This window comes from Semicossyphus pulcher, unplaced genomic scaffold (assembly GCF_022749685.1).
Source record: "Semicossyphus pulcher isolate SPU_LCO1_2020_fin unplaced genomic scaffold, fSemPul1.0.p SCAF_10, whole genome shotgun sequence".
Classification (NCBI taxonomy): domain Eukaryota; kingdom Metazoa; phylum Chordata; class Actinopteri; order Labriformes; family Labridae; genus Semicossyphus; species Semicossyphus pulcher.
Window position 1 is genome coordinate 5,956,245 of NW_027211604.1, and position 23,690 is coordinate 5,979,934.

The following is a 23,690-nucleotide window of genomic DNA, read 5'->3' on the forward strand; positions in this document are numbered from 1 at the left end:
ATAAAAACAATGTTACATGTCTCCTGTTTGTTAGCTGAATCCAGTAGCAACATGTAAATCTGCAACACTGAGCCACATTAATGCTTACCAACTCCATCGTGATACAAAAGAACAGAGCAGAAAAGACCTGAGCAGGTAATGCCTGTGCTTTGTTTACTGTGTGAGAAAACCAGCACAATATTTTAGAGGCCCTACGCAACATGTAATCCCACAGAGGGGACTTATTTATTAATGTGTGCAAAAAGTGATGCACTTCTCACAAACATATTTCTCTCTCTCTAGTCGTGGGTGCTTTATATTGACTTTTTAAAAGTTTAAAATTCATATACGACATAACAACAATAGTTATAAAATAAAAGGTCACACCTCAAAGAACAGATGCTGCTATAAATGTATACATAGACACATTATAAGTAAATATTACAAATAAATATGTACCTGTATATGCAAGTATAGATGCATGCCTGACTGTTAAGACAGTTGGCTTCATGGGAAACGTGTCAAAGTCAGAAAGCAAGAGAGCAAAGGCTTCCACAGTCTCCAGAATTAGTCTTGTTTATGTCATGAGTCATAAATCAGTTTCTCCAGAGGGAAAGGAGCTGTGATCTGTGATATCCACATACTGACCTCAGGAAGCTGCGGAGCAGACCATTGATAAAAAAATTTTTTGCCAATAGTAAAAGAAATGATTAGCAGATTTGATGTCTGTAATAAAAAGATCTTTATCTGAGTGGTTCAACAGGTAAAACAAAGAAGACATTGTCAATCTTTTCGTCGTAACCTCCTGGATCACAGAACGAACCTCTTTCTAAGATGTTTGGATGCGACCACATGACCAAAACAAAGCATAAATGTAACGTTGTGTGTTTTTCATTTAAACAGTGGTGTGAATAGGTGGGAAATTTATAGATGTAAAATGTATAGAGATTGAGGTACATTCCAGAAAGAGGTTTTAAAGCAGAGGCCCAACCATCCAATATTAAAAACACCTGTGATTCAATAGATGCTACATTTATATAATTATGTAACTTTTAAAGGTAAACTCAACATCTCCATATTGAATCATTGGGAAGGTAAAAGGGGAATGTCAACACTGGACACACTTGAATTACAAATGAAGAAAAATGACCACATCTACACTGGTAAAACAACTGGTGGCTTGTTAACAACTGCATGAAAGCCTAATTTAAAAACCCATATTATTAATGTGACTTCCAGCTCACCTTTATTGAGCAGACAGTCTAAACCCCAAGTGGCTCATCTGTTCCCATAAGTCTGTTCTCCCAAATAGTTGTTGTTGGTTTCTAACTTTGCAAGCAGAATTATTGTTACACTGACAAACATTTCCAAAATTATACCAGTTTTCAAAAAAGAAAAAATCACATTCTGACTGAAATTATTGATATTAATATTTAATTGCCACAATACTTTTTAGTTTTATTAAGTAAGCAAGAAATACTTTTTACAAGAAACTTTAATTTGTCTAATTAAACATGTTTATTTCTAATTTAAAAGTTGCATAATAAATAAATAAATCCTTTACTGAAATATTGTAATTCTCCAGCGTTGTTCATGTAGAAACACCGCCCTCTGCTGACCAGAGAAGGAAACACACTATTTCCCACAATGCTGCTGCCGCACCAGCCCGGAAGTAGGACGTTTATTGACAATATGGCCGCGGAACTGGGTTTGGATTTGGAGAAAAATGTAATTTGACAGCACTCACCGGGGCTGCGATAACAACCCGTTTCCACCTCAGGAGTGTACAGAACAGATGCATTTGAATGAAGGGAGCCGCGGACCCACGGGACGGTGTCAGTGAGCTGAGGAAACGTCCAGAGAGTCAAACCCGTCATGTCGTTTTTCAAGAGGAAAGGTGAGGAAGGAAGCTCTCTCTGAGGGCTGCAACGTCAACGGTCGGTAACAGCTCGGAGAGTCTGGTTGAGGAGAGAGCGGTCCCCGATAAGATGAAGATAATGTGGTCGAGACTGTGACCGCAAGCACATTTGCGAAATTAACTGTGGTGTTGGTGGAAGTCGGTTAGCCTCTCACTGCAGTGATATTAATACGGTTAGCTTAGCGGTGGCCTCTCTATCCTCCCTGACTTATCTAACCTGGCGTTAGCCAGCAATGGTGGCAAAGACCTGTCAGCTTGAACCGCTCAGACACATAACCCTGATTGTGTATGCATAAAAAAGAGCTTCTCGTGGGTAAACATTAATATTAGCTCGGTTTATCTGTGGTAGCCATCACTGGACATAGGTGTGAAGATGTGCTATGACAGCTAGCTAGCTTAACCTGGGCATTTTTGTACAGCCTTAACCAGCAAGACATAAGTAATCAAGCTAATATCAGTCAGTTGAGGTGTTCAATATAATATAGAAACTGCGGGAAGTTGGTATTCATTGAGGGGATGTAATGTTAGCGTAGGCAGAACTGGTCAGCATCACCCAAGAGGAACTGATTGAACTGGACCTAACATTCAGCACTGTCAGCTATATACAACATTATTATCAGGTATTATTCCAGGCTCATTATTTAACATTCACAGCTTAAACTAACAAGCAAAATAATGGTTTAAGAATACGAAATTGTTAATCAGCTTAATATTTTAATCTCCTTTAATTCATTCTGAGCTGTTACAAGTGATCTGGTGGTCAAATGAACAGACTGGTAACACTTATTTGTTAGGTTATTCAGTACATTGAGCTTAAACTTATCCCAGTCCTGTAATAACCCCTGCCTTCATTAAGGATAATATGCTAATTTTTTCTTGTAACTGTTGCAGAGACAATAACTCAACTTAATGTTAATTTTGAAAGCTGTAGTTTCTTCATTACTGACATCTGCATTTATGTTGTTGTAACATTTAAATGAATTAAATTAGACTACAGTGATACGTCTCTGTGTAACGCGAAACATCTCAACAGCTCCACAACATCCACACTGACCGTAAGCCTTAATGAATACCTTTCAGCAATAATTTCAACAACTAGTCGTGTTGGCCAAGGCAGGCAGCAGCACAGTTATTAACTTAAGATATAAAACACAACAAATTTAACAGTTAAAAACAAAAGCAAAAAGAAGATATAATTAAAACATAAATTGACATTCAAAGCAGCCAGATGCACTTGAATCAAAGTCACTTAAAAGTCCTGAACAGAAACAGAAACTTATAATGAGATAATAGACCTGACAGACTAGCAGTGAGAAGCAGTGATTGTAATATGGATTCTAACTGAAAATCTTCCTGTGTTTATTCTAGAAATCACTACAGTATCTTCACTGTTTAAACTGGCCCACAGTCGTTCATCTTCAGGAGGGGAGATTAGCGGTTTTTCCTCGCAGGCAAAAGTGGGCAAAGTAGCTGACACAGCAGGTTTCAAAATGAGGAAATATAAGAGAGAGTGCACTTATAATACTCTGAGCCAGGATGACACCAGGGACTGACAGGAAGTCAGAGTGTTTCTCCATATAGGCATGATTAGAATGTGGAAGCAGAGTTTTTACTGCATAAAGAAATGATGTCACTAATGTTACATTATAATGAGATATGTCAGAATCAGAATCAACTTTCAGAGTACACAGAAATAGACATACGCTTAAAACACGACTACAAGCTCAACACATAAACATGAGGAATATTAAAGTAATATTTACAAAATACTATTAATTACAGGTCTGTTGTATTATCATGCAAGACAATGAGACACAGTCTTTTCTTATTGTCTTGCTTAATAATACAATTTCGGTGCAGTTTTAGTTACAGTTATAGTTGCATAATATAACCATATTCTTTAGGTTGTTGCACATGGTTCACTCGGGGGTCACTGTAATTCCCTGTGTTTATTGATACAAGTTTTCTTTTATCAGTTTGGTTCACTTGACCTTCAGATATGTCCGTCATGCTCATATCTGGCCCAAACAACATTTCCTCCCATCTGCACTTGTAACATTTTTAATACTATCTACACAGCAAGAGTTAAAGTGAACTTATTTACTGCTGTCTGTAGAGCACATTAAGACACCATACAAAGTCAGTCCATATGGTGCACTGAGATTTAAATTATATGTCGATATGGATATAGTAGTTTTAGTTAAAGCTGTTGTAGCTTTATGTCTGGAGTAGGGATGCACGATATTATCGGCACGTTATCTGCAGATAATGGCTTGAAAATGACATATCGGCATCGGCAGGTATGTCATTTTTCTGCCGAAATTTTCTGCAGATATTTTCCGCTGATAAAACAACGCTTTAGTTCTGCCTAAATGCTCGATGACAACATTAACTCGGTGCGTGTGCACTGCCTGCACCACGCCTCTTCCATCAAGCGTGAAGAAGGGTGCAAGATGTCTGCGTTATGGCAGTTTTTCAAAGTTTCCGAAACCGACAGCAAGGTTGATTTAATTTGATGTATTTGTTCTGTGCAACAGGTAAAATTTGCCCTAGATGAGGCTATTGTCAGGATTGTCTCAGGGAGAGCGTCATCCAAGCCTGTCTAAGTTGAATATTACAGTTTTATTTGAAAGAAAATGTTACATACAAATAAATATGGCATTTTGTACATAACTTAAGTTTAAGCACTTTTCTTATATTGCCCAGTGAATGTGTTCATTTTAAAAAGCACTGTATTATGTTACTTCTGCATCTGCCAGTGGGCCACTACAATAAGAGTAGGCATGATATCAATTCCACTACAGGGGAGACTTGATGTTCTCTGCAAGTAGGTGGAAAAAAACATGTGCCTAATATATCGGTATCAAAATTAGCAATCAGTAAAAAGGGTTGGAAAATATCTGCATATCGGATAACGGCAAGAAATCCAATATTGTGCATCCCTCGTCTGGAGGTTGTGGTAACACTTTATATTAAGGTCCTTGTAATAAGTGTTAGTTAATAGGTAATGAGACCCTTATAAGTCCTTATAAGATGGTTATTAACATTAAATATATGTTAATAAGACTATAGAAGTGTTAATAACTGCATCATAATCATGTTCACTGTTAGATTATAAGACATTTATAAGCACTTATAGTAAACTTGTACACAATTTATTGCTGGCTTAAGAGCGTTACTAAAAGCCTGATAAGTTTGCTATAACTGTTTATAATAGCATTACAAACTCATTCATTGAGTCTTACTCACTTACCTATTATGCCTTTGTTAAGCCTTTACTAAGCTTTATAGTTGCTTTATTAAGATTAATACATACTTTATTATGCAGTAATTAGCAATGAACTATGCACTTATTAACAGCTAATTATGCTTTTATGCAGCTACTGGATCTAAAGCGAGAACAGTAACTTATTTAGGATCTTACCTATTAAGTAGACCTAACGCTTAATACAAGAACCTTAATATAAAGTGTTAAAGAGAAGGTCTATTGCAGTATCTCATCATTTAAGGGTGAATATTTTTCAGAGCAAAAACATCTGATGTTATTTTTACCACGTTTCGGTTCAGTATAGTAAATATTGTTAGATGTTAGATATTAAATAGTCAGCTCAGTCCAAAATGCCTCACTAAACGAGCATCATTGTACCTTTAACTCTGCCTCTCTGTCCAGTTTGTAACGGTAGTGCTTTAAACTGTCACTTAACCTGACTACTCTTCGCAACAACAGAAGATGTTAATGTTGAGTCACTCTGATGAGAGCTTTGCCACCATGTCTTCCTCTGTGCACTCATTCCACTGCAGACTACATATCTCATATTTTATTAGCCGCAGCGTCAGAGTCAAAATCTGTCTTTAAACTGCTGGTAAAGCTGAAAGACCACCAAGGTCACAAATATAAGAAAGAACTTATTAAGCCAGAAAGCCGTCTCAGTCCTGCTCACTCTGTAAAGAGCAGGACTGAGGTGGCTTTGACACATCAACACACAACTTCCCTTTTCATCTGCAGTAAATTATTTGTTTGCGCAGCCTAGTTATTCCTGGTTACTTCTCTGGTATATAAATTACATCACTACAGAGTGTCATTATGTAACTAGATAATGTGTTCCAGTCTTTCCGGTGACACAACACCATGTCTTACCTCTCCCTGTCAATGGTTATGAATGTATGAATGTTTCTGGTGCAGGTCTGCCCCTGCGTTGTGAATAAGGCTGCTGTTTACTTCTAGAGTTACAACCCTGCTCTCGTCTTCCTCCCCACAGCTAAAAGCAAAGAACCTGAGAGAGTGACCGATGCTAAAGTCAGTAGAGGTGAGTTCATCATCGCTCCTGTAAGGTTATGAAAGTGTAACATGATGTTGTTGACATACAAACACAGTAAAGAAACTATTTACTATATGCCACGTGTGTGTGCTCTTTCGTTCTGAGATTGACCCCTAAAGGAAGTAATTGTAATAGGTTATTTTGCTTAAGTTGGCTCTATCTATGTTTAAGTAAGCTGGTCAAAAGAATCAACATTATGACCTCAAGCTAACCAGCTAAACACATGCAGCTCACAGCCAAACACTGAGCACTCTGTCTTCTCAAATATCTCTCACCCCCCGAGGCCTCTGTACGCAAACTGTGAGCTCTTTCACTAAAAAGACCTTTTCATAAAAGTCACGCTGATGTCATACTTTCAGGCCGCTCACAGCCTTCATATCATTGCACCCTTTTTTTTGTCTAATGCCCTATTTTCTGTCTTCCATTGTCGACCCACAGCCCCAGCCAGCCCTCACTCTCCATCGCTAGGACTGAGGAACCACAATGCCATCCAGGAAGCTGCGGGGCCCAGCCATGTGGCCATCAACGCCATCTCCGCCAACATGGACTCCTTCGCCCGCGGTCGCACCGCCATCCTCAAGAAGCAGCCGAGCCACATGGAGGCTGCACACTTTGGAGATCTCGGTGAGGAGCCTGCATGCGCTTGATTGAGTAATATAGTCTATTTAGTGATCACATATAGAAAAGTAGAAATTATTTGTTAATTTATCTGCATTAATATCTAGATTTTCAGTTTGGTCTAAAACATTTAAAAAAGTTTATCCAAATATTTAAAAGAACAAGGTGATGTCTTTCAATGTTTGTGTAAGTCCAAAACCAAAAGATATACAGTTAAATATATGACTTAATCGAGAATAGTAGGACACATCCATGTTTGAGAAGCTGAACGTTTTCATACATTTTTGCTTGATGTGTGATTAATCAGTTATTAAAATATTTGGCACAATTGTTGTTGATAGACCAGTAAACTAGTCGACTAATCATTGCAGCTCTGAACTAAAGAGTTTGTGTTACAGATGGAAAATCATCATTTTGAGTTTCTCAAATGATCCTCATTCATTACAATACAAGTCTGAATTAGCTCAATATTATTTAGTTATATATAAAGTATAGATTTTTTTTTGTCTATGACGTGAACCAATTTCGCAGGTTACAGACTTACAGCTTATATTTATTTTATATTATATTTATACTTGAACTTTACTTATTTATACATTTTTATACTTTATTTATAATTTTAGATTTATTTTGAATTTTTTAATCTCTTTTTTTTTTGATCAAATGTTTTTTATTTTAAAGTTTGGATAAAGACAATGTACAATAACGACCAATATGACACAAGACACAGAAATTAACAATACAGACAATAAATAAATTCAAAATGACGGTAGGACAAAACCAAGGGCAAGAAAACAAAACAATATTAATAATTAAAGTAAAGCCTCACTCCCTCCCTCGCCCCCCGCGGATCTCCAGGACAAACAAATGAAAACCTACATAATATGGCTGCATACGTTCCTTTAATGTTTCAGCTTCCGACACCCAGAAACCAGAACTGGCCTCCAGTCACACGAGCAGTGGACGGCTCCACGTAAACAACATCTAGATGTGAGAATCCAGTTGCTCAGCGAAAGCTTTTCAGGGTGTTTCCACCTCATAGCAACCAGTTTGTTGGCCGCAGTAAGGCCAATTTTTTAATCTATTTTAAGTTACTTCAATTTAGCCAGAGTGAATTTAGACTCTTACTACAGAACATAAAAACACAGACCATTAATCTGCAGATTATTATTTTCTCTATTATTTTAGTCCATAAACAGTCAGAATCTTTTTAAAATGCACTTTGTAACTTGGCAGAGTCCAAGCTGAAGTCTTCATATATCCTTTATGGAACATAAGTCCAAAAACAAACAATTTATATATTTATTTATTTATATATGTATATATTTAGGCTATCATATCTGAGAAAGAAAAACAGCAACAAATCCTGATAATCCTTCGTTTTCTTGAAAAGTGACTAAACCAATTAAATCATTGTCAGAATAGTTGCTGATTATGTTGCAGGTTAACTTATTTATGAGTAGACTAACGGTTGCAGCGTGAAAAAGGAGACACCTCGGATTAACTGAAGCCAAATATGCTTAATTAGAAAGGGTGACTAATAAGGCTTCATAGTAGTAAAAGCATAACATACTAACACAATAATAAGAGGTTATGAAACCTTTGTGTCTCGTAATGTGCAACAGTTTCAGTCCTCCTTTGTTGTGACTCTTGCATCACTAACATGGCTCCAGCAGCACACTGTCTTTTGCAAGTGGCAAACACACCTACAATAATCCTGTGTGACGCCTTCTCCGGACTTCATGCTTCAGTTTTAACAAACAACCAAACATTCATCCTCTCACAAGGTGAAGAAACAGCTCCTCCCTTTTATCAGTAGTACTCTAAAATTAGATTCTGTGGATGCCATCACACAAAACAGCGGTGTGGCACACGCTGACTGACAGCAGCGATAGGCTGTACGAGCCAGTTTGCCAGAGAATACCTGGTGTGAGTCAGACGGAGGTGGAGGAACCTGTGCTGCAGCCCGGACCACAACGTCTGAGCGAGACTCACCGGGCGGGAACTGATTGTGTCTGGGGTTTTAACAGAAAGAAGAGACAGGAAGAAGGAAGTGAGGGTGGAGAGTTCAAAGAGACAAAGTGGGTTAGTTTCAGAGACAGTTTGTGGGCGGCCGTGATGGTTGAAACTCAAGCTGATCTATACAGGTCAGAGGCCTGCAGGAGTCGACTTGCATTGATAGCCATAATGTTGAACATGGTCGTATGATATCCCCACTTTCTTCTGATAGCAGTTTAAAGAGTACAAAGCAGATGTAGCACATGTGAGGCAAGACTTTGACTGGCTGTGAAGAGATATGCAAATGAGGCTGGGCGCTGATACAGGCACAGATGCTGCACTAGTTGCTGTGATTCAAACAGCTTTTAGTATTAACGGGGCCTTGACTCTGTGAGAGAAAAGAACTATAAAGGCTGATTAAAAGTGGGTGATAACTTTGAAAGCAAAATTTTGTTTCAAAGGGCAAACATAACCGCACAAAGCCTCAGCCCACGCGTCAGTGCTACTACAGCTGATGTGCTGCGATACACACCTATCAAACTTGTTTGGTTGTTTGTTTTCTTGGAGTGTTTGTGTCTGCAGTCCGCCCAGGATGGAGGATACCATTCAAACTGTTTATATTTAAGACATTGAAGAGTAATATAATAATATGCCACACTGACAGGACTCTGACGGTTTCAGTGTTCATACAAACCCTGAGTTTGGAGGCTGTCAAAGTTTGCTCTGGCTGTAACTGCTGACCACTTCACGCACGCTTGAATGGCAGGACGGACAGGGCACGCAGACGCTGCTGACGTGCGATTCAGAAAAGTTTGTCTGGGTTTAATCATCTGTGAAATTGCATAGTCTAAAGCCACAGACAGAGGTGGAACTTCACAAGACTTCAAAACAAATGTCTGGGAGTTTAAATTCAGCTCACGGCGCAGCCCTCAGCCCGGGCCACGTTTTCCCTTCAAATCAGAGAGCTGAACACAGACATCCACTTTTTTGTCTCTCACTTCGTGTCGCAGCTGCCATCAATAAGCAGCACATTTCATGTTGTAAAGTTGAAAGCTTTAAAAAGTAGAGAGTGAACCGCTCAGAGTCTAATTGAATACTTTAGCATGTGCACTTAAAGGCAGCCTGTAAATCAGATTTTCTCATGAATGCAGGGTTTCACTGGTTTAATAGTTTCATAACAGCATTCCCTTTAAATGTGGGATTGTTCCTACGTTCTGAACATTAAGCTAATTTGTTTTTAAGTTCTTAGCTCACCTTTTACGTGTTGGATTTACCTATTAACAAGGAATGCACTGCTGTGGAGTGAACATGTGAATACAGCCCGAACAATACAGGGTTTTTGAGACTGGTGCAGGTGTTTGAGGGGAAAAACTGCTGTGGTGGCTACTATAGTGTATGTTTTAAGCTTGGATAAAAATAAACCTATTCCATGTGGATTTTGACTTTGCCAAGGTGCTCAGGAGTGCGCTCTGCTGGACACACTACCTGATGACACCTTTTCTAAATCACCATTGTTTCCTGCTTCATATCGGAAAACATACAGACGTGTGTGGGCTTGTATCCACGACTAATATTGCTTTACGCTCTACTTTTTGAAACAGTACAGCGTATAGTTCCTCTCCTTAGTTTATTGCCTAATTACACTTTTATGTTCCAGGTCACTCCAGTGTGAACTACCAGCCCCAGTGGACCCGCTCTCGCCTGTCAAAGACAGTAGACCATGTCCTTCGAGACAACGTGGCCATACCCCACTACATGCATTTTATGGAACTACGGGGCGCCGACCACCTGGTCCGCTTCTGGCTGGAGGCTGAGAGTTTCCGCTCCACCAGCTGGTCTCGGGTCCGAGCGCACAGCCTGAACTCTGTCAAACACAGCACGTTGGCCGAGCCCGTCCCGGCCTCCCCGGACGGTTCAGAGGTACCCGGGCTCGCCCAGCACGCTCCTAATGCCCTCTCCAGGGACAGTAGCAGTGAACGCCACGCTTTGCAGTCAGAGCAGCAGGAGTCCTTCAGCACAGAAGCAGGCCTCAGACCCAGCACCCCTCGAGCTGAAACGCCCAACAGGCAGGCACCCTCCAGGACGGGGACTCCTTACAAGGTGCAGGCGAACAGCACCCTGAGAGACCTCTCGGACAAACTCATGAAAAGTGAGTAGAAACCTCATTTATTTCTTATATTTTGCAGCATAATTAATGGGTTTTTTTACACTAGTGGTCGACACATAGCCTCCTTTAATAGACTGGAAACTAATTATAAAAGGAAACTTTCTTATGATTGACCCTTCAAGCTAAAGTAAGATACTTTTGGCAGCTTCTAGACGCTTTTCATTTTTCAAGTGTGTAGAGATATTAAGTTTCCGTCCCCCATGCCATGAGAGTAAGTGCCAGAGACTGTCTCATTACACCCGGCTTTCTATTTCCATACAGTAACGAATGCAAATGTGCATCAATTAGCTCTCTTTCTATCACTGATTTTCTGTAAATGAGGTTTAAATCTGCTCTACATTTAGATGGAAACTTGGCTGCTGGCCCCTGGATGGTTGAAAGACACTTTCTTTTTAGCAACAGTTTTATTTTGCTCTGAACGCTCTGTTCCTCACTTCCTGTGCACCCAAACATTTCTCACCAGTGCCCTAGAATCGTTGGGTAAAAACAAAACTACACAATTCCTTCAGATCTGTTGCAGCTGTATCTCCGCTGAAGCAGAACTCTGCAGCTTCAAAGGATAAAATTAGTATATTTTCATATCTGTGTTGAAACAATACTGACATGCCCACATGTAAAAAGACAAGTTTTATTAGCTGTGATTGTTCCTGCTTTCCATACTGGCAGCAGAGAGTTCACTTTCTATAGAGGGATTGTGCTATAAGTGATGGGGGTGTTGGGGTACAGATTTCAAAACCTTGTAAATGACTTTACTTGGTTTCTACATCAACATACGTCCACACAGGGCATGATGAAAACACAGAGGGAACTCTCTGCTGACAGATTGTGTGGATAAATCGATAACGTTAAATACAGCTGGATGAAACCAACTGGTCCAACTTCAAACTTTCTTTTAGTCTGAAAAATGTACAATGACTCTACTAAATATTAATTAAGCGAAGAGTTAATCTTACTTTGGCTGGTATTAAACAAAATACAAAAGAACCATAACTTGCTCCCACATCACAAAGTCCAACTTGGTACATCAAGATTGCCAACACCCGGTGGAGCATGAGGCGTTCAGGTGCGCGCGTTCATGAGGGAACCACCCTCAACCAGGAAGTTGACCTCAGAGAAACAACAAAACCAATACTTTGAACAATAACATACTAAATCAAAGATGTATAAATCAACCAAAGTGGATCCTAACATTAGCTGATGACTCACATCAAAAAACCACCTCCAAATATTCAACTAAAGGTTAATAAAGGAGTTTGTTGAGGGCGTAGGTGACGCTCCGTCACAGGGGGTCAAATCAACAGTGTGTTTTTCTAGCTGAAGCTATCTTCAGTACGAGCCTTTAGGAGTCTGAGTCGGCCAAATCAGGCAGTTAATCTTAAGAAATCATTTATTAAATGTTCTTTTTGTGCTCTCATGGACAGTTTTGTTTTGCCGACTGGTGACAGAGGTACAGTAACTTATCCTCCTGAGACCCGAGCTTTTGTTTGGTATGCATTTTTAATTTCTCCTTCCTTTTTGGGATTAATAGGACCTAATAAGTATAAAACCTAAGAATTGTCTTTGTGTTACAATGAAAAAGTCCCAGTGTCCTCATGTGAGTACCTTGTGTGTAACGGTGTTGTAGCTTGTTGCTATTGATAAAACTAGTCAAATTTGTCTGCCATATCAAGCTACAACTGTTCATACGCATTAAATAAACAAGTTTAAATCTGAAGAGGTTTTGTTCCTGGTTGAGTTTTCTGTAGAGTCCGACTGTAACACATTTTGGTTGGGATCACGGCCATCTTGAATGTACACCAATCAGTGTAATTTGCTTTTGTGACCACAGGTTGGTGGACAGAGTGTCCATGAATGAGACCAACGGGTCTAAGTTTCACAGAATTAAATATTATGGTGCTGTGAAGCCAAAATGTAATGTCCCTGTAATGTCCTTGGTTCTAAAAAGACTGTAACCTGGGAATATATCCTCTTGGTTTGTCTGGACTTTACTGCTAAAGCTTTGTGTTATCCTCTGCTGAATATTAGAAACTATTAATGGAAAAACTGAGGACATGTGGAGTTAGTCTTTTTGTACCTATGCTGAAATGTAGGCTCTGGGAAGGATCGCTATTTTTGCCAGTATGGACTCAGGACTGAAGTAACAATTACAGCAGCTAATAATGCTTTCAATGTGAATATATCTCTTTAAAATCTCTTTTCATTCACATTCATGGGGAAAAATACATCCTTCCTACATGTCTTGTTGCATAACTGGGTGATCATCGTTGTTTCTGTGTTCTTCAGGTATAGAGACGGATGCAGTCACCATCTTCACCAGGTACATCTCTCCAGACGCTGTGAGGCCCATCCCCATCACAGAGCAGATCAGAAACGACATTGTCGGTACGACACGGACGTTCTCTAAACGTCAGACAGCACTTTTAATGAACTCTGGTTTCTGATCCTGGAGTGTAATGATGATCCTGTCTCTCCTCTGTGCAGCTAAGATCTGTGGAGAGGACGGCATGGTGGACCCAAACTGCTTTGTCATTGCACAGTCTGTAGTGTGCAGCATCCTGGAGCAACAGTGAGTGTCTGCCTATTCATTCTCTAAAGGAGTTAATACTCACACACCAAAGCATCGCCATGATCTAAGACTAAACCCCACTAGTGTCCTTTGTCGTTTCACCACCTCACCATCCTCAGTAACAGCTGTGTTTATCTCCCGCTTGCTCTCTGGTTTCAGGCACTTTACTGAATTCCTGCGGAACCATCATTTCTGTAAATACCAGATTGAAGTGTTGACGAGTGGCTCCGTGTTCCTGGCCGACATCTTGTTCTGTGAGTCAGCTCTCTTCTACTTCTCTGAGGTGAGTGAGCCCTGTGGTTTCAACAAACATGTTTATCTGAGGTGTATCATTATTAACACATTTCTACATCAGTGCTATTATTCATTCTTTATTATATACTTGTCCTCTCTGCCACCACCACAGAACAGACTCTTGTGGTGTGTTTATTTATTCTTTAGGGAAATTTTATTGTCATAACAGCAATAAACTACGCACGCAGTAAACAAAACTAAACAAGAAATGGTCCTACGATGCTCTCTTTACAATCTCCTAACCTATCAGGGTCCCTGCGCAGTGTGGAAAGGTCGGGAATTTGACTTTAGTCATTTCAATGACAGGATATGTAAGGAAAGAGAAAAATACAGTTCTCTTCAAACTATTTCAAAGTAGAGAAAAACTTGGACAGGCGCGTAGGAGAGGAAAGCTTTTATTAGCTTGCAGCGTTTCGGTGCTCGACCTTCATCAGGCAAACAGTTTGTGAACAGGGGCGGGCCAACTTAAGGAGGGGCTGGCTGCACGTTTGCAGCCGATCAACTTGTGTGATCACAATAAGTAAACTAATGAACAAATTAAATCACCAACATCAGCCTCCTGACTGAGTAAATGTATCACAAGCAAACATCATGTTACAGAAATGATCCATAACAAATGATCAATTCACAAATACAAGTTAAATGGAACAATGAAGGTCCTAAAATTCTACAGGAGGTCATGAAACCGAAATAGTTCATTAATAATGATTTATACAATTAGTCACCCTAGTCAAGAAAAAGTCCCCCCTCCTCTAAAAAAAACCAGTCAAAGCATGCACCTCCATGGCAGGTCATCTGTGGATGAAACCAACACATAAATAAATCACCCGGTTTCTACAACATCCAAAATCAACACTAGATAATCCCTCTAGACTGAAAACAGGAAAACATGTTGAATATGTGTACACATATAAACAGACACAAAGACACAGCTCAGCTGATCCAGTGACCCTGATTATCAGTGTGCATCTTAGACTCTTGCCCCATTCTGTTTCACACACACACATCAATATAACCGTTATTAACTGCATATTATTCACGTCTTAACATGTATGACCTCTGCAGTGATGTAGAAAACTAAAAGGATTATCTTCACGCCTTCTTATCGTTATTTTCATGGACAGAGTGAATAAACAAGGCTGCCTTGGAAAACATTTAATTTCTGAAGCTTTTTCAAGTCATTCTTGGCTTTATTAAAAAAAGACTCAAAATATTGGTGGAATGAGGCGCCCGGTTTAGCTCAGTGGTCACAGAGGCTACAGTCTCCCGCCCCCAGCCCTTTGCTGTGTGTCATCACACATTCTTTCTGCCCCTGTTTCCAACGCTGTCCACAGTCCTCTCTCTAAATAAAGGCATAAAAGGCCAAAAAATAATCTTAAAGATTAATATATTTATAGATGGAATGGTAATACATTTTATTTATTCAGTATGATAAAGGAGAATAACAGGATTGTAAGTGGTACTGGTTAGTTCACTTCTTCCTCTTTAGGCTGAGATGTTCAACAGTGGAGCACACGGGTAAATGCATGTTTTATGAGGGCTAACTATACAACCCTGAATATAAAGTCTGCCTACATAATATTTTATTTTACATACTTAACATCCAGCTATTTGTATTCTGATGCCCGATACGGTCTGAAAAACCTCACAGATGCCTTGAAACTTTGGAAATTGGAAATGGAAAATGTGTAGGAACCCTGACTGATTGATCTAACACTAAAATTACATTTAACTCCATCCACAAAGAGAGCCGTGGTTGTCAGAGTTACCATGTAGCTGTAGGTTATCCATGTGAGCATGCACACAGGACATGCACTAAATACTGATGTGTACATTTGATTAAAAAAACATGCAGCAGCTTCCACTTGAATCGTCCTGTGCTCTGTGTCTCCTCTCCTGCAGTACATGGAAAAGGAGGAGGCCATGAATGTACTGCAGTTCTGGCTGGCGGCGGACAACTTCCAGAACCAGCTAGCAGCTAAGAAGGGCCAGTATGACGGCCAGGAGGCTCAAAATGACGCGATGATCCTCTACGACAAGTACGTGTTCACTCAACTCTTTTACTCCAAAACACCCAGTTAGTTTAAAAAGTCTATTTAGTGTAAGACTTGATCTTGCCTGAAACACAAATCCCAGGGGTGTTAAGAGATGTAGTGCAGAGCTATAGATATTTTAAAAAACGGCAACTCAAATTTGCTTTTCATGAAGTTCCATTTCCTCTCAGACGATAAAAAACTTTATTCCCGACAGTGTAATGCATTCACATTTTTGTTTATCGCTGCAGCTCAGATTAACCAGAGTGGACTTTGTTATGATAAGCTGAAATAAATCATCTGTAGTCTTATATGACAACAATAATCCACACACTCATAATTAGCTCCCATGATTATTAAAGCTACTTTACAATCAGATTGACCTCATCAGTCACTCCCTTCCTTCTCTCTGCTTCAGCGGCAGAGGCAGTCTTATGTTGATTTAAGCTTCATGATGTGTATCACATTCACAACAGGAAGTTCATACTCAAACAAAAAAGGAACTTACTTTCTAAAAGACAGAGCTACATAATTATTCACACTACTTATTGAGCCTTAGTTTAAATTCAAATATATATATATTTTTTAATTTTTATTGTAATGTTTATTTGTATAGGGACAAGTATGAAGCAAGTAAACCGATGCCACACACTACAGCATTTATAGCCTCGGCTAATTTGCAACGCCCGTCCCTAGATGGGCCTTTAAAATACATTAAATCAACAACAAATACACAAGAGACAATACAAAACAGACTCAACAGCAATAAGACAGATAAAACAATACAGGATACAACAATACACTCCTCCAATAAAACTTAATGTAAAACAGGGAGCACAAAATCATACATGACTACAAGACTGAGCCCTCTTCAAAAACTGTTTCAGTTTGAGTTTAAAATGCTCCAAGTCAGGATCCAGTTTGAGCTCTGCAGGTAAGACATTCCACATGTTGATCCCCTGAACAGAAAAAGTGCTTCGTCCAATTATTGCCGTGTATAGATAATGAACACACTGGTAGCTGAAAAGGAAAACACAGCAGTAGAACTTGCTTCATTACAGCCCTTACTGTGATAGATCGCTTTTTGTATGTATTTCTCTTTTGGGGCAGATCTTCAGCTTAATCAGTGTTAATGAACACAGGTGTGCATCATTAAGCCCTGTATGAAGGATGAGCTGTAAACTGCTATGTAGTAAATGATATCCTGTTAGCGTACAAGCTTGTGTATTTGGACAGAAAAGGTGTCCTTTAATGCCGTATATGTAACGTGTTGTAGATGAAGGTCAGTTCCTACATACAGGTTATTTCATTGACAGTTGTAGTCCATTCATCCTTTGGATTTTTCAATCACTGCCAAATATCCTCCAATCATTTTATTTATTTATTTTTATTCTCTATGCTCTGAAATGTTTGTGTTAGCTTAGCCAACCTAAGCAGATGGCATGTCCCTGTAGAGAGCAGGTCGGCTCCTCGTCTGAAGTAATATGAGACTAGCCGGCAGCTTGCCGTGTGGCTGCCCTGTTTTTTTTCTTCCTCTTTATTAAATTATAAGTTATCTTTGTTGCATGTCCTGGGGTCCATTCTTACCTCATTCATATTTAATAGTTAATAACTGCTACCTTTTTACACGTCCTCCATCCAAGACCTGCTTTTTCAACATCCCTGCTTTAAGTTGCTGTTGCCAAACATCTCCTGCTCTCCTTTTTAAAGGGCACTATATAGAAATATAGCCTCCTTTTAAGATACAATTTCCTTTTTATAATCTTCATAATTGTATTGTGTTATTGCCTAAAATCCTAATTCAAGTGCCCTCGCCTGAACTCAGTGATTAATGTCTCTGTTTCCTCTGCAGGTATTTCTCACTCCAGGCGACAAACCCTCTGGGCTTTGGTGACTCTGTGCGGATGGAGATAGAGTCGAATATCTGCCGAGAGGGAGGGCCGCTCCCCGACTGTTTCACCACTCCACTCAGACAGGCCTGGACCACCATGGAGAAGGTCAGACTCACACAACAAGGGCTCGTTGTATTATTATAAAACATTGAATTAGAATTTCTTTAGAATCCTTTTTTCTGGATGTTAATTTGATCCTGCGTAAAGGTTTTGTGTTGTAAGTCAGTTAAAAATGTCCTTTTAATCCACTGACATATGTAGCTACGTCGGGGTAGAGAGTTCAGAGTTCACTGTTCTTTGCGTTTGTTCAGGTCTACATGGTGGGCTTCCTGTCGAGCAACCTTTACTACAAATACCTGAGTGACCTCATCAACTCTGTGCGGGCAGACGAGTTTGTGAATGTCAACGCTCCGGGTCAGGGCGGGCAGGCGGACAACGACCGATCAAGTTCAAATGCCAGCGACGGCTCTCAGACTCAGGTGACCCCCCGCCCTCTGAACTTTAACCCTCATGTTCAGCCCCTGTGGGTAATGTACGTCTGTCTGCTGACATTTAGAGCTGCTCTGCCTCAAAGCACACATTACAAAGATTTTTTTGGTAATGCCAAAGGGTTATGATCATTCCTTTTGTTTAGATGTCTTAAAGTCTTAATCTCGAAGATTTTAATTTAAATAAATGTCTGTTAAGTCACTATCTATCGCCGAATGAGGTAACACAATGGTGATTGAGCCTATGGCCCACTGATGAAAGCCTTTGCATTTGCAGTATTATAGACTGGGTGTCTGTGGTGACTTTGCGTGGAAAAAATCTCAAGCGGCGCCCAGTTAGTGACGCGTTTTCCATCAGCCAGCAGTGGTTGGTCTGCCAGAGAGGGTAGGCGGAGCTAAGCGGCTGCTTTACCGCTCTCTGCAAGTGTTGCGAGTAAACAGTAATCTACTATGGCTGAACAAACAAAGAAAAGATGGATGACTACAGATACAACTTCAAAAATAAGTGAAAATCCAAAGAAAAAGAAACAAACTCGACGCTCAGATGAAGCAAACAGTCTGAAAAGGAAAGCGACCGTCAGCGAGGAAAATCACGAGTTATAACCGTGACAAAGGGAGCCAACCGTGGATGTCACACATGCAACACTGTCTGGATATCTGTGAAGTATGCTCACGCAATTACCATTTATCGCCATAGGTGCCGAAACTGAAGTCTTTAGAGAGAGAAAAAGAAAAAATATTAGCTGTATTTCTACCAAACATTTGTTTCATGGTTTCTCCTTTACAACAGGGGGCCCGAAAGGCAGCGATCAAGATCCTGAAGAACTTTGACGAGGCGATCACGGTGGACGTGGCCAGTTTGGATCCTGAGTCCTTGTACCAGCGGCCGTACGCTGGGTGAGTTTCCACTGTGTTCTCTGAGAAAGAAATATTTACAGATGTAATTTATTGAAATCCCCCAGTAACATTAAATGAAACAAGAGTTGAAAAAAGTGCACATAATGCAATTTTTCTGATGGCTTTAACAACAAACAAAAAGGCTTATTTTGAGTATTTCTGTTGCTGTGATTTAATTGATCCTCTAGTTCCCATGATGCTTTGCTTCTGTCTGTGTTACTCTCTTAAGTTTGTGTTCCTTTGATTTGCTGCCTTTAGGATTTAATGCTTGCATCTCTTCTGTTTTTTATCGACTGCCACATAAAACTTTTACGAGTGTGCTTTGAAAAATCCTGTCCACAAACAATTCAGTGGAATGATGTTATTGACAGACGAAGCTGTAGTCTGTCAAATTTGCCCCCTGCAGTTTAAATCCTAGTTATTGAAATCACACACACACACACACACACACACACACACACACGAAGGGCGGCTTTTGATTGTGCCTGAAGCTCAGCTTTGTCCCACATGCTCTGTCTGCTGTCTTCACCGTCTGCTCTCTCCGCTCAGAAGGATGACATTCGGGAAGGTGAACGAGATGGGTCAGTTCATCAGGGAGGCCGAGCCGGAGCCGGACGTCAAGAAATCCAAAGGCAAGATCCGCTCACGCTGCTCTCTTCTACCTGTTCGGCCCTCTCTGTCTCATTACTCCCTTTCAGACTTCGGCCTCACTCTGTCATGTTTTATCTCCTTCCTCCTTGCTGCAGTGAAATACATCTTCTCTGTGTCCATGAATATAAACCTCATCTAGCGGCTGCTCAGAGCTCGTAGCCCTCTGAAATATTTAACATTACCCTGGGGATGAAAAACAGCCTCTGTCACTCTTTGGATCAAACAACGTCCAAAATATTTATCACATAAGGAGGGCGCTCTCTTTAATAAGGATAAAGCACCAGCCAACAAAATAAGAAGTCATTGGAAGCCGCTGGTTAATTATTATTCACATCTCAATTGCAGTTTCTAATAAAGCTCTGAATGCTTCGATATCTCATGATGAACTCACCTTGGGAAATTCACATCATTCCACCAATTGCAGCAGTTCTTCTTTCAGATTACCTCGTGAATCGTGCAGCCCCTTTGTCTCACTCAGCCTTTGTCTCTCACCTCCTTTAGGTTCCATGTTTTCTCAAGCCATGAAGAAATGGGTCCAAGGCAACTCAGACGAGGTGAGGCCACACCGTGTTAAAATATTCATCAATGATTCAGTGGTCTGAGGCACACAGCGAGCCTCTCAATGGCATGTTTTCAGATGCACCCTGTGACATCACTGCATGTTGTATGATTTATTAAAGAGCTGGTTGGGTTAAAGTTATTGTTTGTGCTGTGGCTCTCGTCGTGAAGGCCCAGGAGGAGATGGCGTGGCAGATCGCGAAGATGATCGTCAACGACGTCGTCCAGCAGTCGAACCACGACAGCCCCGCCAAGTCCACCAAGGTACAACTGCCCCGTCTCTTTCCTCCTGTCGTTAGGTGTGAAATGATACCAGGGGCAGGATTCAGACATCACGTGCTCCGGTTTGGCTCAGGAGCAGGTGTAGTTCTAGACAAGAGGAGATTAACTTTATTCTTATATGACCTTTTAAAACAAAGTTACAAAGTGCTTCACAACAGCAGAATAAAAAATGTAATCAAGCGACAGGACAAAAACATTATTAAAAGAACATTATACAACAGTTAGTTCCAACCAAGCAATCTGATTGGACAATTGAGGCATTCCACGAGTGCTGATACAGAAAACAACATCACTGGGACTTTTCGTAATGAACATTACAGCAGACCGTGTGTGTCTACATTGATCAGGCTGGTACCTCCGAATCACACAGCAGACTCTTATTTCACTGGTTGATGATAAATTAAGACAAACAGATAAATGAACATGGTAAACAAACAGCTGACCTGTGGTAACCTGTAGACACAGAGTGCAGGGGAATGTTTGGGTTGCTTGGCAACAAAAGTCCAGTTGAGGTTGAGGTTGTTCAAATTAGTTCAGTTGGTGGAACAAAAAGTACTGCTCTTTTCCGTTTGTATACCTTGTATCAAAACAATATCACTATCAAGGTTGTGATGTGACTCGGTTGGCCGAGTGCTGCAGATGATCACAGCCAACATCACTCCCTCTCATGTGATATTGCCTAATTAATTAACATTACAGCAGACTATGTATAACTAGACTGATCAAGCCGGTACATCTGAATCACACAGCAGACTCTTATAAGTGTTTAAAAGCAATATCACACTCAAGGTCAGGATGAACTGAATATCAGCATGGCTGTGATTCGGCCGTTGTCACGAGTTCACAGGCCGAATCACAGCCATACAAGTACAACATCACTCCCTCTCCTGTGATATCGCTTAATCATATTATAGTAACAATACACTAAAATATAATATATATCTATACCATAGGTTTTTGAAACAATAACACTAATAAGACACACATGGCATTGCATTAAACAAAAGAGCATCGATATGAAGGATATTGTGTGCTTTTTTTACAGATATAATCATAATGAACTAAAGCCTGTACTTGTTGTACCTGTAAGATCCCAAGACAGTTTGATGCCGTTGTGGTAGCAGCTGACAGTATTTAGCTAAAACTGTTATGTATGCAGTCAGCACACATCTGAGCAACACATGTAATTACACCTGAAATACACAGGTGTATTTACAGTCAGATTTACTCATGATGGAGCTGTTATATTACTTCCACACAGTTTGTAATTTCCTTCCCAGCTGTCCTTCCTGCTTCTGGCAGCTGCAGCTTTGTTTCTTTTAGTCCGGATTGTGTTCAACTTCTTCGTTTTTATCTCTTCAGTTTGTAAAATATGTTGCTATGCTGCCAGTAGACATGTCTATGTTTGTGATTGACACTCCCACCATTATGTGAACACACTCATGGCTGGATGTTAGGCTTAGTGAAGCCAGACAACACATAGATACCCTGGGTGTGTTGAACTTGCTTTGTAGTACAGACACTTCCGTTCTTGTCTAAGTGTTTTCTTTTGTCTGTCTGCAGTTATGACCCCACTGAGGAACCAAAGGACAGTCACTCCCTGCAGACGCTGGCCAGCCCAGTGACACACTGTTCACAGGGATCACCCTGCAATGAACTGCAGAACGAACAAGGCTTTTTATCACCTCCCCAACCACCATGTGTGTGTCAGTGAGTGTGTGTGTGTGAGAGAGAGCCAGAGCTTGGATGACTGGTTGTTCACGCATGGTATAAGGGGAAAGTTGAAGTACACCATTCTTCCAGTCTTCTAACTCCATAACACTATAAAGGTACACGTGTAGTAGCTGAGATAAAGCTACACCCAGAGCTTGAAGTCACTCCTAATGAAGGAAACGTTGATGTTTGACAAAACATGTCCGTCTTATTTGGGACTTGTGGAGGATGTTACAAAGGCTGAATTACCCTCACTCCATCATGCAACACCTCCCCACACCTTTTATAACCATTCCTTGTTTTTAGATGAAGTCCTCTCCTAAAGGTCAGCAGCTTAAGGCTTCAGCAGATGTTGTACAGGTTTTTGCAAACGCTCCCCTCGGCCTGCCTGGAGTAGTTCTGTCTGCTGTGCTACCCTGGACGTTATGCGTACTGTAGAGCATTTGGAAATATGACAATGAAACAGAAGAAGAGCTGACTCCTCCTCTATGACCTCCTGGCACCTTTAAAGAGCGTAGAAGAAGAAATACTCCCCTAATGAACTTAAGTGCTCCAGATGTGTTGGAAAACTCCAGACTCCTTGTCCTAAATGTTCTATATATATACAGTATATATATGTAGATTTCTGGTTGACCCCATATATTAATGTTAGTCCTTTTTTATGGTGATCGCTGTTTTTTTTTTTTTTTAATGCATCACTGAAACAAACAGCAGTGATGAGCTGTTAAACTGGAAAGTGTGCTCAGTGAAATAAATCTTTTTTTAAATTTGTTTTGAGCCTTACCAAGACGTGGAAGCGAAACCAGAAAAGACTCTTGGTACTATGTACCACTAATGTTTTCTGACATGTATGTGTACTTAATCTATAATATATTTAAATTGTGTTTGATTTAAATACATATATTATAAAATGTTTTTGTCTGTCCTCTGATTTTTTTATTTGACATATGCTTTCTAAAGTGTTTCAGCCCACCGCAGGCAGAAACATGTCCTATGTTTACCGGCTTTTAAAAGTCCTATTTAAATCAGTGATATAGTCATAATGTGGGCAAAGTGAGCTGCTTGGTGCCAGTAGTTTCAGGGTGGACTATTATCACCTCTGACCAGCGGGGGGCGATATTGACTGTTATGCTACATGAGGGTAAAACGGTAAAATTGATGACACAGAATATTATTTGTGACATGAGCATAAATGTGTCTCCTTTTTCTTTCAGTAGCTGCTTTAGCTTCCATTGTAAAGGTCCAGATCCACAAATTGTATTGTACAGTTCAAACCAAAGGGCTCAAGAGTCACCTTCAACGCAAACAAAGCATTTG

The 23,690-nt window shown here is 40.2% G+C and overlaps 1 protein-coding gene across 3 annotated transcripts; it reads left to right on the forward strand.

The window, feature by feature from the left end:
• The first annotated feature begins 1,664 nt into the window (after nt 1-1,664).
• On the forward strand, nt 1,665-23,288 carry akap10 (A kinase (PRKA) anchor protein 10). 3 transcript variants are annotated; one of them, XM_069670447.1, is made up of 15 exons: nt 1,665-1,876; nt 6,157-6,204; nt 6,655-6,840; nt 10,490-10,981; nt 13,283-13,381; nt 13,481-13,565; nt 13,725-13,848; nt 15,762-15,898; nt 17,745-17,889; nt 18,096-18,263; nt 19,063-19,169; nt 19,719-19,801; nt 20,322-20,374; nt 20,550-20,642; nt 22,224-23,288. In XM_069670447.1, exons 1-15 carry the CDS (start codon nt 1,855-1,857, stop codon nt 22,227-22,229), a joined length of 1,848 nt encoding a protein of 615 aa, XP_069526548.1. In that variant the 5' UTR covers nt 1,665-1,854; the 3' UTR covers nt 22,230-23,288. The 3 variants fall into 3 exon arrangements, with proteins under 3 accessions (XP_069526548.1, XP_069526555.1, XP_069526563.1); XM_069670454.1 differs by having other exon boundaries at nt 19,722-19,801; XM_069670462.1 differs by lacking the exons at nt 20,550-20,642; nt 22,224-23,288 and adding an exon at nt 20,501-20,530.
• The last annotated feature ends 402 nt before the right edge of the window (nt 23,289-23,690 follow it).

Bases quoted from the DNA above. Each gene is read 5' to 3' on its own strand.
- akap10 (XM_069670447.1), top strand. From the start codon at position 1,855: ATGTCGTTTTTCAAGAGGAAAG. The intron at 1,877-6,156 runs GTGAGGAAGGAA...TCCTCCCCACAG, and splicing joins GTCGTTTTTCAAGAGGAAAG to CTAAAAGCAAAGAACCTGAG. The intron at 19,170-19,718 runs GTGAGTTTCCAC...CTCTCCGCTCAG, and splicing joins TACCAGCGGCCGTACGCTGG to AAGGATGACATTCGGGAAGG.